Here is a 15,348-nt window from a genome sequence, read left to right as displayed (position 1 = left end):
TGGCCATACCTCTCTACAGCTGTTTACAATAGGTCTAAACATCTGAAACAGCAATTCTAGGAATAGTAAACAACTGTATAGAAACAGCTAGTCAAAAATTGCCTTAAAGATTCATAATTATCTTAAACTATTTTAACATCTGCACAGAAATTACTATGAAAAAATACATCCCTTAGTCTACAAAGCTCAGTGTGTGACCTGAGCTGCAAAGGAACTGAGCCTGCTTCATTTCAGAAATGCTGAACATTAATAACCACACATTTTCTTTGCTCTAGCTCAGCGAGCCCTGCATCTGTGTGCTTTGTAATTGGTTAAAGAACTCAGTGATTTAAAATCTTTAATTAAATGTTAATTGTAACTGATCTTTTGAGGAACTCTTCACAGTTTGCTATGTTTGGGCAAGTTTGAGAGAAGGTTACAGAAAAACATCCTTACAAACATTTGGCCCTCTGCCATTTACTATAAGATGGGGAAAATAAGTTATCCCCCGTGGCCCCACTTGAGTGCCCTTATGATGATCCAATTTAAACAAACAAACAAAAAAATAGGGTGGTTCTGGCTTGGCATATATTTAAGCCTTGAATCATGGAACCACAAAGTTCCTCTTGTAGGTTATGTGGGAACAGCTGGGAGGGAACCAGAGTTGGTTTTGGCATCCTCTCCACTTTACTGTACTTTGACCAGACAAGAGGCTTCTGGGAGATAGTCTTTAAGCTCTAGTCACATCTGGTTTCACTGGATATGCAAGGGGAGCCAGAAGTGAGGGACTTTACACCAACAGCTGACAAAACTCAAGTCTCTGAACATCCCACAGTTAGTGGTGAGCAACAGCTGCAAAATACAAAAGCCGCAATCTCCTCCTGTATTTTTTCTGCTTGGGAAGAGAGGAGGATGATTGACAGCACAGCCAGGCTGATAACTAGGCACAATCTGCAACATCCAAACCTTCCATCTAGTCTGCCCCATGTGTGGCCTGATCACAGAGCTGGTGCTTCATCTGCCTCAGCCTCTATATTGCAAAGAAGGTCTGTCTCTGGTTCTGTTTAGGCTATGGAAAATTGCTAGTGCTGTTTTAAGGATCAGACTCCAACCCAGACGTTTAATGAGTCTTCACATGTAGCCTACTTATTTATGACTGCAGCTGTGTAGGGGACAGGAAGAGACAAATGAGATCCAAGTTCTGAATCTCACAGCTCCTTTCTAAACTGAGCAAACCAGGTTCCCTTCTAGTGCAGCTGAGACCCCTCTTTCAGCCTGCTGAATCAGTGCAACTCAGCAAGCTCCAGTCATTCTCTCTCAAATCACACACTGCACTGCCAGTGCTCGTGTAGTAGGATCAGTGATGGCAACCAAATCATAGCAGTATAACCTGTGTTGGAAGAGACCCAGGAGGTCTCTAGTCCCAGCCTCTACTCAAATCAGGGTTTGCTATGAGGTCAGATCAGGGGGCTCATGGCTTTCTCCAGTCACATCTTGAAAACCTCCAATAATAGAAGCTGCACAACCTCTCTGGGCAACCTGTTCCAGTGTTTGACTGGCCTACTTGTGAAAAACATTTTCTTATATACAGTTGGATTTTCCCTACATCCAGTAGCATTCCAAAGATGGGTTTGAGAAAGCCTGTGTTTAGAAATAGAGGTGATTTATACCTTTTGCACTGCAAAGGGATCCCTCTGTTCATTGTCCAGATATTTCTCTAAATTGAAGAAGGTGTTGTAGAACACATGAGCCATTCTGCACCTCTTCAGGTCTCGTAGGGTTACTCTTCCTACAGAAAAAAAACCCCCACATTATTGTGCTACTGAGTTCTTACTTAATGAGAGACTGGACCTGTTTCTTGTCAGTCTTAGCAAAGTTTTAATTATAACACCAGTATGCTAAAATATTTCAAAATTTCTTCCCAAGTCAGTCAAGGTTTTTAACATTGTTCAATAAATGGGTATGTTTATTAGGCTTAGATCTCACATACATATAGAAGTCTTTCACATTCCTGTGAAATATTAAAGAATGTGAATGGGGATGGTCCAGTTTCATAATCTAGACTGTCAGTGCATCCCACAGCTGGAATATACAAGACTTCTTGCTCCAGTTCCAGCAAGTTAATTCACAAGGTCTCTTGTTTTAGTTTTCAAACCTCCTGATGCATAAAATTATGGCACAATAGCCACTGTTCAGACCTTGTCCTTGAGCAGTAATTTCAGCCCTGTGATTCTAACACATGGCTCTACCTATAGACAGGTTTCACAGTGACATTACTTTCTCAATCCACTATAGATCAAAGAGGATGGAAACTCCCATTAAGCAGGACTTACCTTCTGTCTCTGGCTTAACAAGATCAAGCATCTGACACAGCAAGTCATGAAATGGCAGTGGTTCTATGCCCATCACTTCCATCCGCTCACATTGCTCCTCATAAAAGTACTCCAGTTCATACATGGAGAGCACTCCATCCCCATCCAGGTCCATGCACCGAAACCAGTACTCAATGCTAGGAAAAGGAGACAGGACTAGTGAAAGCACAGCACTGCACTAGGAAATCCATACAGCAGAGATTGCAGCAATGCACATTCCCCTTCCCTCATCCTCTAATGCTCTTCTGCCCAAAGGCAGACATAAAACCAGGGATGAACACAGGCCAACACTCAAGAGGCATCTCCTGTTAATCACCTACGTAGCTTCTGAGCACAGCTGTGCTCATGACCCGTTTCACCTGGTAGCTGTAGCAAGTGTCCACTGTGCCGCAGCTCAACTGGGTCACGTAGGTTAGGGTGTCCCTGTCTGATTCAGCAGCAAAAGTTGGCCAAATACAACCAACTCTGAACCCACGACACTGGCTGTCCCTGAGTGACCCTGGTGAGTGATGAGCAGGCATGGTATGCACTTATTTCCTCTACTGCTTTATAAAGAAGGCAATGCTTTCAGGCAGTTGCAGTCTACATCCTCCCTTCAACTCTGGATAGTCCAACCCTGCATTTATGAATTCTTCTGATTTTTACTCATAAGATTCCTTGTCCTAATAATCATGTGCAGATCTAGTTCGGCCCTGCACAATAGTCTCCCACCAGCTGTACAAACGAGGCACACAGGCATTTACAAGGTGACACAGTGAAGTTTCCCTACAAATCCTTCTTACACACTTACTACATGCATGAAGGGAACATGCCTATCTGCTGCAAATATCTCATGGGTGTATCCCTAGAGCCAGTGCTTCATGGCATGGGGTAACCAAAGGGATTGGTGACTACCAAGACATTTAACATTACAAGAAAACTCTGCTTCTACACAATTTCTCCTCAAGAAAGGCAAATGATTTGACCAAACGTTGACAGTAAGTTGCTTTCTTCCTGATAATCACAGGAACCCAAGCTGCCGTCTCTTGTAGAAAGTGGTAGGTCACAGAAGTTGCTATAATCTTATCTGCTCATCTCAATACTTCGACTAAGACACAGAAATCAGTCAGACCTTGTAGCACTCCTTTTGTCTTCCTCTGAAATCAGGAGCCACACAAAATCAGCATAGCTCATGCGGCCTTCCTTTTGAACTTCATTGCCTCTGGAAGACACGTGAGAAAAAAAACCCAAACAACAAATCACAAGGCTCCTAAATACTCAGAATGTTATCAGATTTTTCAAAAACCCCAAATCACTGGTGAGAGAAAATGGGGCATTGTCACCCATTTAGCCTGTACTCCCTGCACTCTACAGCACCAGTCCTTGTGCGCTTCCCCACAGGCACAGCATTTGCTGCCTTGCTGTCACTCCAGAGCTGAGGCTCACCTACCACATCCCCTCCCACAACAAGTGCTGCATTGTTTTACTTTTCGAAGACTTTAAAGCAGTGCTCTCCAGCTATCCCTGTGCCACTGTGGGGCACAAACACATAGTGCTTGCATGTTACCTCCGGCTATGCCCAGCTTGTTCTACAGTAAGGTCTATAGGTGGTCATCCTATGGGATTTTTTAATTTGTTTTCTTAAGATACCCAGAAGTCTCACTCCATTTTCAGGCAGCTCCAGCTGGAGCACCATGTTGGGAACCATTCTGATCAGTGGGGATTTTTGAGAGTATCTTGCATTTCTCATCAGCCTGACAGAAATTCTCTTCACTTCTATCCCCAACCAGTATGCTATTCCTCACCTCACCACAGCGCCGCTGAATATTCGCTCAATAATCCTGTTAGATAAAGCTGGAAACAAAGAAAACAGAGAAAATGAAGCTACAGGTCACAGGAATAACTACAATCAGTTGTTTATGCTGAATCCACACAAAGCCACTTCCTATTGCTAGAAGAATGCTCTACATTGCCTGTCTAACAACTTCACTGGTCTCTGTTTAGTGACATTTTGTAAAAAACAAAGCTGACTCTCACAGTGTGTCTGCCTTTGTATGCTCCCAAACACCATATTTCCACACAAATATGGCAACTGTGTATTATCTGGATTCTTGGACATGGGCAGGGTTACTCCTACTTTGCTGCAGTAGGATTTGTCACACAAGCAAATCCTGCTGATAAGAGATTATTTCAGCATGTATTGCAAAAGTTCAGTTATCAAGCAAAAATCACACATCAAATCCCTACAAAACACTTCTTAGCAGAGCAGAAGCTGTGGCAATCGTGCTGCAGGGAAGGACAATGAAAAACAAGCATCGTTTTAGGCGAGCGGGAGGGCTTTGCCAGCCAGGAAATGTGTGGGATAGATTGTTATGGCAGAGACACACCAGCCGAGCAGGAAGTACCAGTCTTGAGCACGATTTGAACACTGACTTCACCCTCCCAGGCTGCTGACACACTTCCTTTAGACCTCCACCCTAGCTCCTTCTACACGTTCTCCATCACTTCTGTAGTCCTGGCACACTTCTGACACACCAGCCAGGCAGACCCAACCTGCACCACACCTCAAATTCCCCTGACATAGTGCTGACAGGCTGCTGTACCACTGCACTGATAGCTTCTCCCCTTCACCCTGCCCACAGCACCCCTTCTATCTTTAGCTCTCCAGCACCCAGTGCTCTCAAGCCTCCTGTGCAAGTACTCCATCCCCACACCCCAGCCTCCCAGCAGGGACCAAGTCTCCCGTACCACCTATCCTAAGTCAGGCACTCCTCCACTCTCACCTCATCCAGCCCTATTATCAACGCTCCTGACCCCTGTGACTGCCACACTCACCCAGAACCCCCATGGCCTTCCCATAAACGCCTGCGCTCAGAACACGTGGGCCACCACACCACTCTGACACAGACACATACCTACAGCATTGTCATTCTCACACCCCTTTTCTTCTTTCTTCTTCAGCCCACTAGGATCTTGGCTCCTACAAAATGTTGTCCTCATCCCCAGAGTTCCAGCAATGCCTGACAACTTGTCACACCTCCAGATCCCTGTAGCCCTACACACTACAACACCTTACCACACCCATCACCTTTCCTGCCACCTCCAGTGACATGTGTCCAAATATCCTGTTTCCCCATATCTGATTCTAGATGCCAGACCTCTTTCCCAAAAAGTGCAGCAACCACACAAAAGAATTCAAGAAGGCTGCGTCTTCAGGATTAAACATGCTGGTCAATAGCTCAAGCTCTTTCCCAAGACATTACATCATGAGTCCTAACAGGTTAGCACATAGATGTATCATGCTCTCAGAACATGGATAATCCTAAAAAGAGCCGACCTGAGTGCCTCCATCTAGCACAATGTATACAGAACAAGTGCATTTGGATTTTTTAGCCCTTTGTAGATTTGCATTCCACTAACTTATCCACGGCCCTTGAACCTTAGAAAACTCATAGCATCTGCTCAACTTGTGGAAAGGACTTCCACACTGAACTCAAGAGATATTCTCCATAGTGCATTTGCAAACTGGAATTCACCAAGCTTCAATGGACTCTGGAATTTCTCTCACGCATAACTAGACTGCACTTCAGCAATCTTTGAAGTTCACATGGGCTTGTCCTTCTTGTTCCTACTTCCAAGTTCCTGCAAAACCCTTAGAAAATAATGAGCAAGTTTCAAGACATTATTTTAGCTTGTCCTTCTGGCAATGACCCACACACGAACAGAAGCTCCCTCTCTAGCTACTCATGCAGAAAATAGTGTGTACTGCATTTCTCTCTAAGCCCCTACAACTGGTTCTGTAAATCACCATTTGTGTAAGAGATGGATAGCTCCATGTAAATTTTTCTGAGGCATCAAATTAACCAAATTAAAGCCAGGCTTTACTCTTTAGTGGGAACATTCTATTTTCAACAATTCCCTTCATCCCACCACAGCTTGCAGGCAGCATACCTTGATCACTGTACCTAGCCAGATCCTTCTGGCTGATGTAAAGATCATGATCAGTGTCCAGCTCCCAGAATTTACAGTATATAACATAGAAGTGCTCATAGGAGAAATAATCTGTGATCTGATTTATGTCATCCTCTTCTTCCAAGAGAGCAAGAGTCTGAAAGAGTACATATAAAGTGCGAAGTTAAACCTACACAAAGAGGCAGTTCAGCAGCTGAAGTCCTCCAACCTCTGTGGAAGTTGGGTGAACGCTGCTCTGAGAGCTAATCCAAAACGCAGCCTTTCTCCCCTATAGATTTTGTTGCTGCATTCCTTAATAGGCACTTATAGAGCATCTGGCTTGGCTATCCTGGTTAGCACACGTATGCACAATATTTCTGCCACTTCCATGAACAATTTCTGCTAATTTTCAGGTATAGCAAAGAATGAGGCAGAGAAACAAGAATGCAACTGCTGTCTCAGCTGGGATCCATTATTTGTAAAACATTTCTGACCTGCACCAGGGACTCTTAGAACCATTTACAGCAGCAAGTCCACAGCTCTCCACAGGAACTGAGATTTAACTTTACACATCACACATCCTTGCCTGGCTCCCAAAGGGCAAAACTGAGTCTTACTCCAGCCTGGACTGGGGAAGGAGTGATGGATCCCAAGCAGATCAAACCAATCACACTGATTCTTCTGGGCTGTCCCTAACAGGAATTAGTCTGGTTTAACTGGGAGGCTTAGACAGATTTCCAACCATGACATCCGTTAACATGCCTTGTTAGAAAACATTTAGCGACAATGTCCTTGTTTCATTCCCACTTCACACCTACCTCTGTCATTCCCTCCATTCTGCCTTTCCATCGACAGGAGAGTATTGCCATTTACCAGTGCTACCTCCCTGCTTGCCTTTCTCCTAGCGCTCAGGCCATGGGACACCAGACAGCCTTTTCAGTCTAATAAATTACAGCTGCAGGAATATGAAAACGCTAACAAACTCAAGTGAGCTATAGGTCTGTCCTCCCCTGCCGTCACAGCCTCTCAGAAGGGAGGAGGTGAAAAACAGCCCAAGAGCTATCCCAGGGAGTTGTGTCTCTAAGCAGGCAGGCTTAGTGGCCCTTCTACCCATAACCCTAAAAACAGATGCCATCCTATACATAGGCACTGATAGTTCACCATCAACTTTCAGTCATCTCCACATCCAAGGAACCCAACTGAGTCTCAGCAAAACTCTCACATCCCGCTATCCACTAGGTTCAGTAAAGTTTGAGGCAGGGACAACAGGATGGCACCACCAGACCTGCACTACTCTGACTTGCTGATACTCAAGTCTAAAAACCTCCGGCCAATCACTCATTAGCCTCTTCAGAGTCTTCATGGGTCTCTCCATTTCTTTAGAGATGTTAATCACTTGGGGAGGTTTTTCAATAACTATTTTTCTTCCTTTTATAGCTCATGCCAAAATATGCCATTTACACATACAGCAAAGAGCTGACCAAGCAAAATTATGGTCCCAGAGCTGAACCTCCCTGCTGCAGGAGATGAAAGGCAGAGTAGGTATGCAATTAAAAAAAGGGGAAGAGTGTATAAAGGGAGAAAATGAGTGAATAAAGTTGCAGGGTAAGTTGGGAAGATTTGTTTATAACAGAGGTTAGGGAGGAACTGGGATCAGAGGGCTTGGACTGGCATGAGACAATCCAAAGGAGCACTGATTTTTTTCATTAGCTGATGTGATCAGTCAGGCAGAAGATGTCTGAAAGGAGGAGAAGCATGAATTCATGCTTAAGGCTTTTGAGGAACACAGCACACTATATCTGGGAGGGAGAACAGGATGCAGTAGGGCAGTCTCACTGCTTTAGCCAAGTCCTTAACCCTTCACAGCCTTAAGACTTTCTGGCTTTTTAGGCTGGGCTGGAGTTGAGCAGCCTTCGACAGTTTTAACCTAGTGCTCTTCTGGGCAAAGTATACCAAGAACAGAGATCCAAATCCTGAAACCTCTGCCCAATGTAAGGATACATCACAGGGATTGTAACAAGAACTAAGCTTCATTCGTTAACCTTTCTGAAGAAGTCTACTGCAGAAGTGGGAATCAGCTCCTGAGAGGCACAGTCTTGCAATTGCACAGCACAACATGCCTGCCCAACTGTCAGTGGGCTGACTGCTGGTTGGGAGTCAGGAAATTGGCTGTCCTACCCACCACATATTGTAGGCAATCCAGAAGCTATTCTTGGCTCTCAGGGAGCCACTTAACATAGGTGCACTGCTGTGTCTTGCTTTCCTTCCTCTTTGGCTAGATCAGGAGCCAAGAGCCAGTCTGCTTGATGCAGCTTCAGGTACACAGTTGCCCCTTGATCTTCTACCAGTGCGCTCTTGGCTACTCCAATTCCCCATCTTCTCTCATCTCAACTCGGACACAACTCCTCCACTAGCTCCAGCACTGATCATTTGGCCTACCTCGCTACAGCCCAGCTCCCTCACTATATAGTATACAGCTATAGAAACAAAGGTATGATGCATTCTGTATCTTGTTCAGGCAGAAACCAACATACTTGCAAGAAGTTGCTTTTCCTCAGCTCTGTTAGAGTAATCTTCCCAGACCAGGATCGATTGACTGTGTAGAATATTCTCTGTATAACCTGCAACACATGAACAGTGCTCTTGAAATCAGCTCCTGAAATATACTAGTTTGGGAATTTAAAGGCAGTAACTGTATTTTGTTTATTCACTCATCCGAAAGGGAATTCTTTTTGAAAACTGTTTTGTGATCTTTTTTGTAGATACTACTATCCTTAATTCACCATGCAGTCTGAAAGTAACATTTGTTTCTGAAACAGTATTATCCATTTCAACCCTGCAATTATTTTCACTGCTCTTACTTCACATCTTTGAGCATGCAGATGCATCACTTATGTCAGGGAGTACGTTCAAAGTGCTGATGAATCACTTTGAAACTGAGTTTTTCAGGTTTTAGCTTACATGGATCTCCACTGAAAGTGTTCTGCACCAGAAAAAAAAAAAAATCAGGACTTTTGAAGAAGAAAGAGGACATCTAAGTGAAAGCCACAATTGATGTCTGATGTACTGTGTCTCTAACAATGCCTCATCCTCTTGGTGGCTCCATGAAAGTAAGCAAGAGACTATCTGTCTGCATTTATCTTAGGTAGGTGTTAACCTCATTTGTCTCCTTTACTGATCTTCCTCTGGTGAAAGTGAGTAAAAAGCATGGCAGGGAATGCACAGACTTCTGAGAACCCAAGAGAAACAGTTCACAGTATGAGAGCGAGTATACTTCCAAGTACCTAAAAAAAGCAAGCCGAACCCTTCGTAGTCCACTCCTTGTTAGCTTGTCAAACATTATCACAAAGTGGGGAAAACACAAATGTGTAATCAAGCACATGCAAGAATAAACTTAACAAGGGAAACAACAACTAATAAACATCTTCAACAAGAGAAATTAGAAATATAATTAATTTGACTATCAGCACTGAAATCTGTGGAATATAGTTCTTGTCGACCAAACCTAGTACAAACCAACCTTTGATGTCTCTGACATGATGTTGACATATTATCCTAGAATTTTTGGTAAACCTTAATAGTGCACACTATTCCAACAAGAAAATTAACTTTACACAACAACATGGACATTATAGGGATTAATCCAATTAAATTAAATGGGATGGGTTTGTTTCTTAGCTAGAACTAGCTTCCGAGTAGGTAATCACCATTTAAGGGCCATGCTTTGACTCAGTCACACACGTGCTGGTTATTAGTCCAGAACAGATCTGGAACCAAGTATGAGATTGTTGCTAACAATCTGCTTCACAGGATACACAGTTTAGGGAGACAGTAAATACTGATGAGCACAAATAATTCAGAGACACAAGAATGATTTGACGACTCAAAATGTATCCTGGAGAACTAATATATCCAACTTAGCTGAATATGACATCTATTGGTAGCTATCCTGCTCCTTGAAAGCCTATATGGGGAGATGTGGGACAGCAGGAGGACTTTTTGTCTCTCATGAAATACATAACTAGAAGCTGAAATCAGCCTAATTCAGAGAGATAAGAATGCACATTTACACTGCCACTGACTAACAACTGGGACAACGCCCAAAGAAAGACTGCAGGCTCGTTATCACTCCAGTCTTCAAAGACTGATGTCCTTATAAAGTTGGGTGTCAATTCAATTAATAACAAACAAACAAACAAATCTCTCCTATCTTCAGGAGTCACTGAGCAAAGTTCTATGGCCTGTGTAATCCAAGAGGTCAGACTAGGTAATCACAATGATCCTTTCTGGTCTTAAGCACAATGAAAAAACTGTATGTTTGTTTCTTCTTTAATGCCTCTGGCAGCCACCGCCCTGACTCTATTTTTGGACTTTGTTTGGCCTCTGCTTCCAGACTGCACAACAGCTCAGAGACTGAAGTGGGTCTCACCTCATACATAAGCCATTATCACACCTGACAACTTTGTAGCAATTCTTAAAGATACAGGGTTTTCACACCATTCCAAGGACTCAAAAATAACAATCCCAAGAATCACAAAAAAGACTCCTAACCAGCAATTTTTATTACCCTGCAGGCAGAGCAAAAAGACAAGACAACAAAATATCCCCGTTTGTGACACGTAAGAAACTGTTCCTCTATCAGACCATACCGATAAAGATGTTCCATCTGCTCTCTCCTCACCTAGCTGTAAAAATAAGGCAGAGGTAAAATGGGATCTCTTCTCATCTTTTTTACAATGTCTGGTCATTCAGTGCAAGCCTTATTATTCAAATAATGGTCCAGTTTCAATGGATAGTACATAGTGTATATATCAGTATAAAATATCAATACTTCTCTCCTTTTCCAGGTTGTGAAAACCAAGCTGTCAGAAAAAGCATTTGGGAAACATCCTAGAACATAATTACACAGCCTGAGATGATTTGCAGCATTCAAGCCACTCTCATCAGTTATGCCTTACTGAAAGCCATAACTGGCTTTGTTTTTGCCAGCATGGAATATTATTTATTCTGAATTCAGTACATAAGCCTTTGGAAGGGGGAGCCCCTTCCTATTTCCCCATTATCTTCATATAATCTACCACCAGGACCCAAACCATTGATGGGTCAGTTCTAGACCTTTCCCCAATCTTCCCATAGAAGAACAAAAGCAATACCATTTCTGGAAAAACCCACAAAGTTTTATTAAACCCTGTAGGCCATCCTCCCCTTACACATTCACATTGGTAATACTGCATAAGCTGAAGCATTCTTCAACAAGCAGTATGTTTTGCCAAGTTGTTTTTAGTTGACTCAGCTTTTCAACAACAGCATGCAGTGCTAACTCTGAGCCTTGTTTGAACATTCTGGGAGAAGTCACATTTTAAAGCTTTTACAATAAATGCCATGTGATATTTTGCACTGTCTTCATCAGCTTCAGGAGTTGGCCTCTGTTGAAAGAAACACAAGTAGTTTAGTATACTGGCAATACAACAGCTCACAGATACTGATACAGATTAAATTACAGCCTATTGTATCCAAAAGGCACCTCTAAAAGGTGCAGAGATAGGCAAAAAAACCAAAACTGAAACGTGCATACATATCTTACCCATACTAGACTGTTACCTTACTCTCCAGGCGATTTCAACTAAGTGATGCTGTATCCAGCAATGAACACAAAAACCAGTGTCTCCTCACGGCCCTCATCTGCAACACAAATATAAAATGTAATTCTTGCACTGGCAGCAAATACAGTATTCTGTCACCGTAAGTAGGTATAAGGCACTCTACCTTGAAGGGATCAAAAGGATCCAAGTAGTCTCAAAATCCAAGGACAAAGCTGTTTCCTTCATTACTTCCTGGTGGAAACACTGAATTTTGTAGCATTAAAGAGAGAGAAATGCCAAACTGTCTGTGAAAGGAGATGTGAGAAATAGGAACTCCTGGTATCAGAGGAGAGCCACTGCTGCAGTGGGCCAAATACTGCCACTCCAGATGGGAACAACCTGACCCCACAGACTGCCTGTCTCCCAAGGTCTTGGCTCTGCTCCAACTCAGTGATCTGGCCCAGGCCATACATGCTGAGCTCAGAAGGAATCTGTCTGTCGGCACAGACACCCAGAACAGCACCGTCCTGCCAGTGCAAGGAGTCTGTGAAGGACACCACAGCTTTGTAAGATTCACTGCTACACACCGTTTGCCTCAACCACATGCACCACTGTTTCTTGGCTGCCTGGGAACAAGCCTAGGAAGCCACCTCTGTCAGAATACTGTGAGTCAGGGTGCCTAAAGGCCCAGACTGAAGTAGGAAAGCACAGTGGAGATACAAGCAGGATCAAGGAGCATTGAGGAGCTTCACGTACTCATGAAGGGTCCAGTTCTGTGACTGCTTTATGGTGGTCACACAGGACCTTGCCGAGGCACAAGGGAAGTTGTAGAAAAGGAGAGAGGAAGGAAAAGGTGTTTCCCTTTTTAGTAGCAGCCTGCACTTCAATTATCTTGAAGTGGAACATCAGCTTCACACAGCTGGTCTCTCAGACCAGAACATGCACTGCACCGCAACGAGGTCTAGGAAGTGCAGCAATTGCTGCTTCAGGACACCAAGGGTGATCATTTTGGTGATTACTCTACAAAGACATTTGTTTCTTGCCTTTATTCCCTGCTTTAGACCCTGAAAAATACAGGAACAGCATGCAACTTGAGAAGAGGAACCTGGAAAGGCAGATGCACAGAACTGCCTTTGTCACCACCCAACAGCCAGCACCAGGACAACCACACATTTTATCTTGACCCACTGTCCTGGTTTTGGCAAACCAGCAAAGAACAACTGGTTGATAGTGCAGTCAGAAACCAAAGCTAGTATGACCTTAAATCTTTCAGCTCTCACCCCTCCACGTACTTTAAACACCAAATACCAGGGTACATGTGCCACAGACACCTTCCACACTCACCCATTCACGTGCCTCCATAATTCTCTGGCCATTGTTACACCTGTTCTGGCCAGTTACTATGCTTAACGTATATGTTGTTTTGCTCCATGGGGACTAAGTAAATTGATAATACACTGATGTTCACTGTCATGTTCAAGTGCATCTAAAACATTTAAAATCGATTCTTGTTATACATTTTCATAGAACATTACTGTGACAGTTCAGGATTTGCCCAGAGCAACAGCATCTTTCTGCCATCTGCTTCTTATAGGAAAGGAACAAGCCTGTGTCTGCCAGTAATCTCCAAGCTGCCAGTATGTGGTGCAGCTGGCCCCATGCAGACCCTGGCAAGCAAACAGGAGAAACTTTAAGCCCTTGAGCCCTGTTGGGATACAGCTCCCATCAGGTCTGCAGAGATAAAACATCCTAACATTTATACCTTTTATTCAGATTCATACCCAACATGAGACAAGCTAAAGGCTTAAAAGTACAAACTTATTCAGATAAAGCACCAGTCTAACTGCTGACCGCAAAGTTGGAACAAAGCTACAGAACAAAACCCAACAACAAACAGTAGTCACAAAAGCTCAGAGACTCAGAAAGACTAGACAGGTTTTCTGGCAAGAGCAAGAGGCAGGAGAGTTGGATGGTAGACCCTTGTGTGCAATGGATGCTTTGTACCATGGAACAATCACAGATTCTCCATGCCTAAGTGACAGAAATCTTCAAACATACAGCCTTCCATGTCTCAGCAGCCCAGCAGAATTAGGGGTAACATAGCAGCTCTTAAAGACCAAAGAAGGACCTCTCATTTTCTTTCATCAGGATTAAAGGCCAAAACAGTTGTTTCTATAGATTTGCTTAAGACCAGAAGGAATCATTATTAAGCTTTTGAATAACCTCTTATACACACAGGCAGATTCATTTTTTCTTTGGAAGTAGTTCTTAAAATAACTAATTGCCAGTAATATTAAAAACACCTATTTTTTGAAATAACTGAAGGATTTGCTGATGGGAACAGCGACAAATCAGAAAGGGAGGGCTGGTACAGCAGTGTCACAGGAGATCAAATGACCCAGCCTACCGTCGTAATATACCGGGAATGGAACTCCGGAGCATCCTTCAGGAACGTCAGGCCAGGATGTGTTTCCACCACATCCTGCAAGGAAAGACCAAATAAAATGAAATAGATTTTCTTCTCCTTTTAATGTTTAGAAGTTGTTTGGTTTACAAACCATTACTTTTGAAACTGTATTTGCAGCATTAACAATAAAACTGAAATGACATCTTTTAATCTATAAAGTGAAACTTCTAGAATTATAAGTAGAATACATTTTCTGGGCAATACGCACCTGTTGGGCCATTTTGATTTACTTAAGGACAGAAAAACAAAGGAAGAGAGTTAGTGAGTAGATGAAAACTCATTTTCATTGAATGAGACAAAAAAATTAGTTAGCTGACCATGCAACTATCTCTTCTCCAAGATCTTTTTTTTTTCCTCCATTCACTGAAGATATTAACATTTATTAGAGGTAGGTATCAGAAATAAACATTCCTTGAAAGGTTGGGAAACTTAACATTTATGTCCTCCGCAACAATGAAAGCTCTTGTGAGCCTCAGAATGCATACAGATGTGATCAGTGCTTTTCCAAAATTTACTTGAACTACCTGTGGAGGTGCCTCTTTCTCAAGATCAGCTTTTTGTAAGCCAAACACTTGCTCATGATGCCAAATCTACCAAGAAATGCATGACCAAAAATGTGAAGAAACTGGTCAGATCCTGAATGAATCAGTTCAGAACCTGTATGAATCAATGTCTGTGTAATTTCTACATGTCTGACTGCTCCACCCTTTAAAAAAAGTGTTCAAAGTTTTGCTTTGCCTATACCATGACATGACAAATGGATAGAGCAGAGTGTCCTTAGGGGTGTGATATGACCCAATTTTGGCCAGTCTAACTTCATGTCTAATATGATGGTGTGTAATATGGTGTAATATTGCTAGTCTCTGGTTGACTGACAAACAATACTGCACATACCTTTGATTGCACCAGTAGCTAAAAAGAAGAGCTGCAATCAATCAGGAAAGGCAATGTGCCCAGTGGAGAAAAGATGAAAAAGAACATGAGAAAATTTACCCATTACAGTCCCACTTTTGTTTGG

General features: G+C 42.9%; 1 protein-coding gene and 1 long non-coding RNA gene across 8 annotated transcripts in view; both read right to left on the bottom strand.

The window, feature by feature from the left end:
- The window catches only part of PPP2R3A (protein phosphatase 2 regulatory subunit B''alpha), a 62,075-nt gene that overhangs the window by 9,323 nt on the left and 37,404 nt on the right, over window positions 1-15,348 (bottom strand). For all 7 annotated transcript variants that reach the window (XR_011326116.1, XM_069791844.1, XM_069791843.1 and 4 more), the window contains 7 exons: window positions 14,271-14,345; window positions 8,816-8,902; window positions 6,282-6,438; window positions 4,136-4,184; window positions 3,463-3,552; window positions 2,313-2,488; window positions 1,650-1,768 (listed from right to left, as the gene is read on the bottom strand). Coding sequence is in view for 6 of the 7 variants with exons in the window: in XM_069791844.1 (XP_069647945.1) it covers window positions 1,650-1,768; window positions 2,313-2,488; window positions 3,463-3,552; window positions 4,136-4,184; window positions 6,282-6,438; window positions 8,816-8,902; window positions 14,271-14,345 (753 nt within the window). In the remaining variant the exon portion in view is untranslated. The remainder of the gene's footprint in view (window positions 1-1,649; window positions 1,769-2,312; window positions 2,489-3,462; window positions 3,553-4,135; window positions 4,185-6,281; window positions 6,439-8,815; window positions 8,903-14,270; window positions 14,346-15,348) is intronic.
- LOC138686819 (uncharacterized) lies at window positions 11,437-14,261 on the bottom strand. The gene is made up of 3 exons (XR_011326117.1): window positions 12,048-14,261; window positions 11,866-11,963; window positions 11,437-11,707 (listed from the first exon to the last, which is right to left on the bottom strand). It is a non-coding gene; the product is annotated as an uncharacterized lncRNA (long non-coding RNA).

This window comes from Haliaeetus albicilla, chromosome 9 (assembly GCF_947461875.1).
Source record: "Haliaeetus albicilla chromosome 9, bHalAlb1.1, whole genome shotgun sequence".
Lineage (NCBI taxonomy): Eukaryota > Metazoa > Chordata > Aves > Accipitriformes > Accipitridae > Haliaeetus > Haliaeetus albicilla.
The sequence above is the reverse complement of the archived record's forward strand: the minus strand, read 5'-3'. Positions and strand labels throughout refer to the sequence as shown.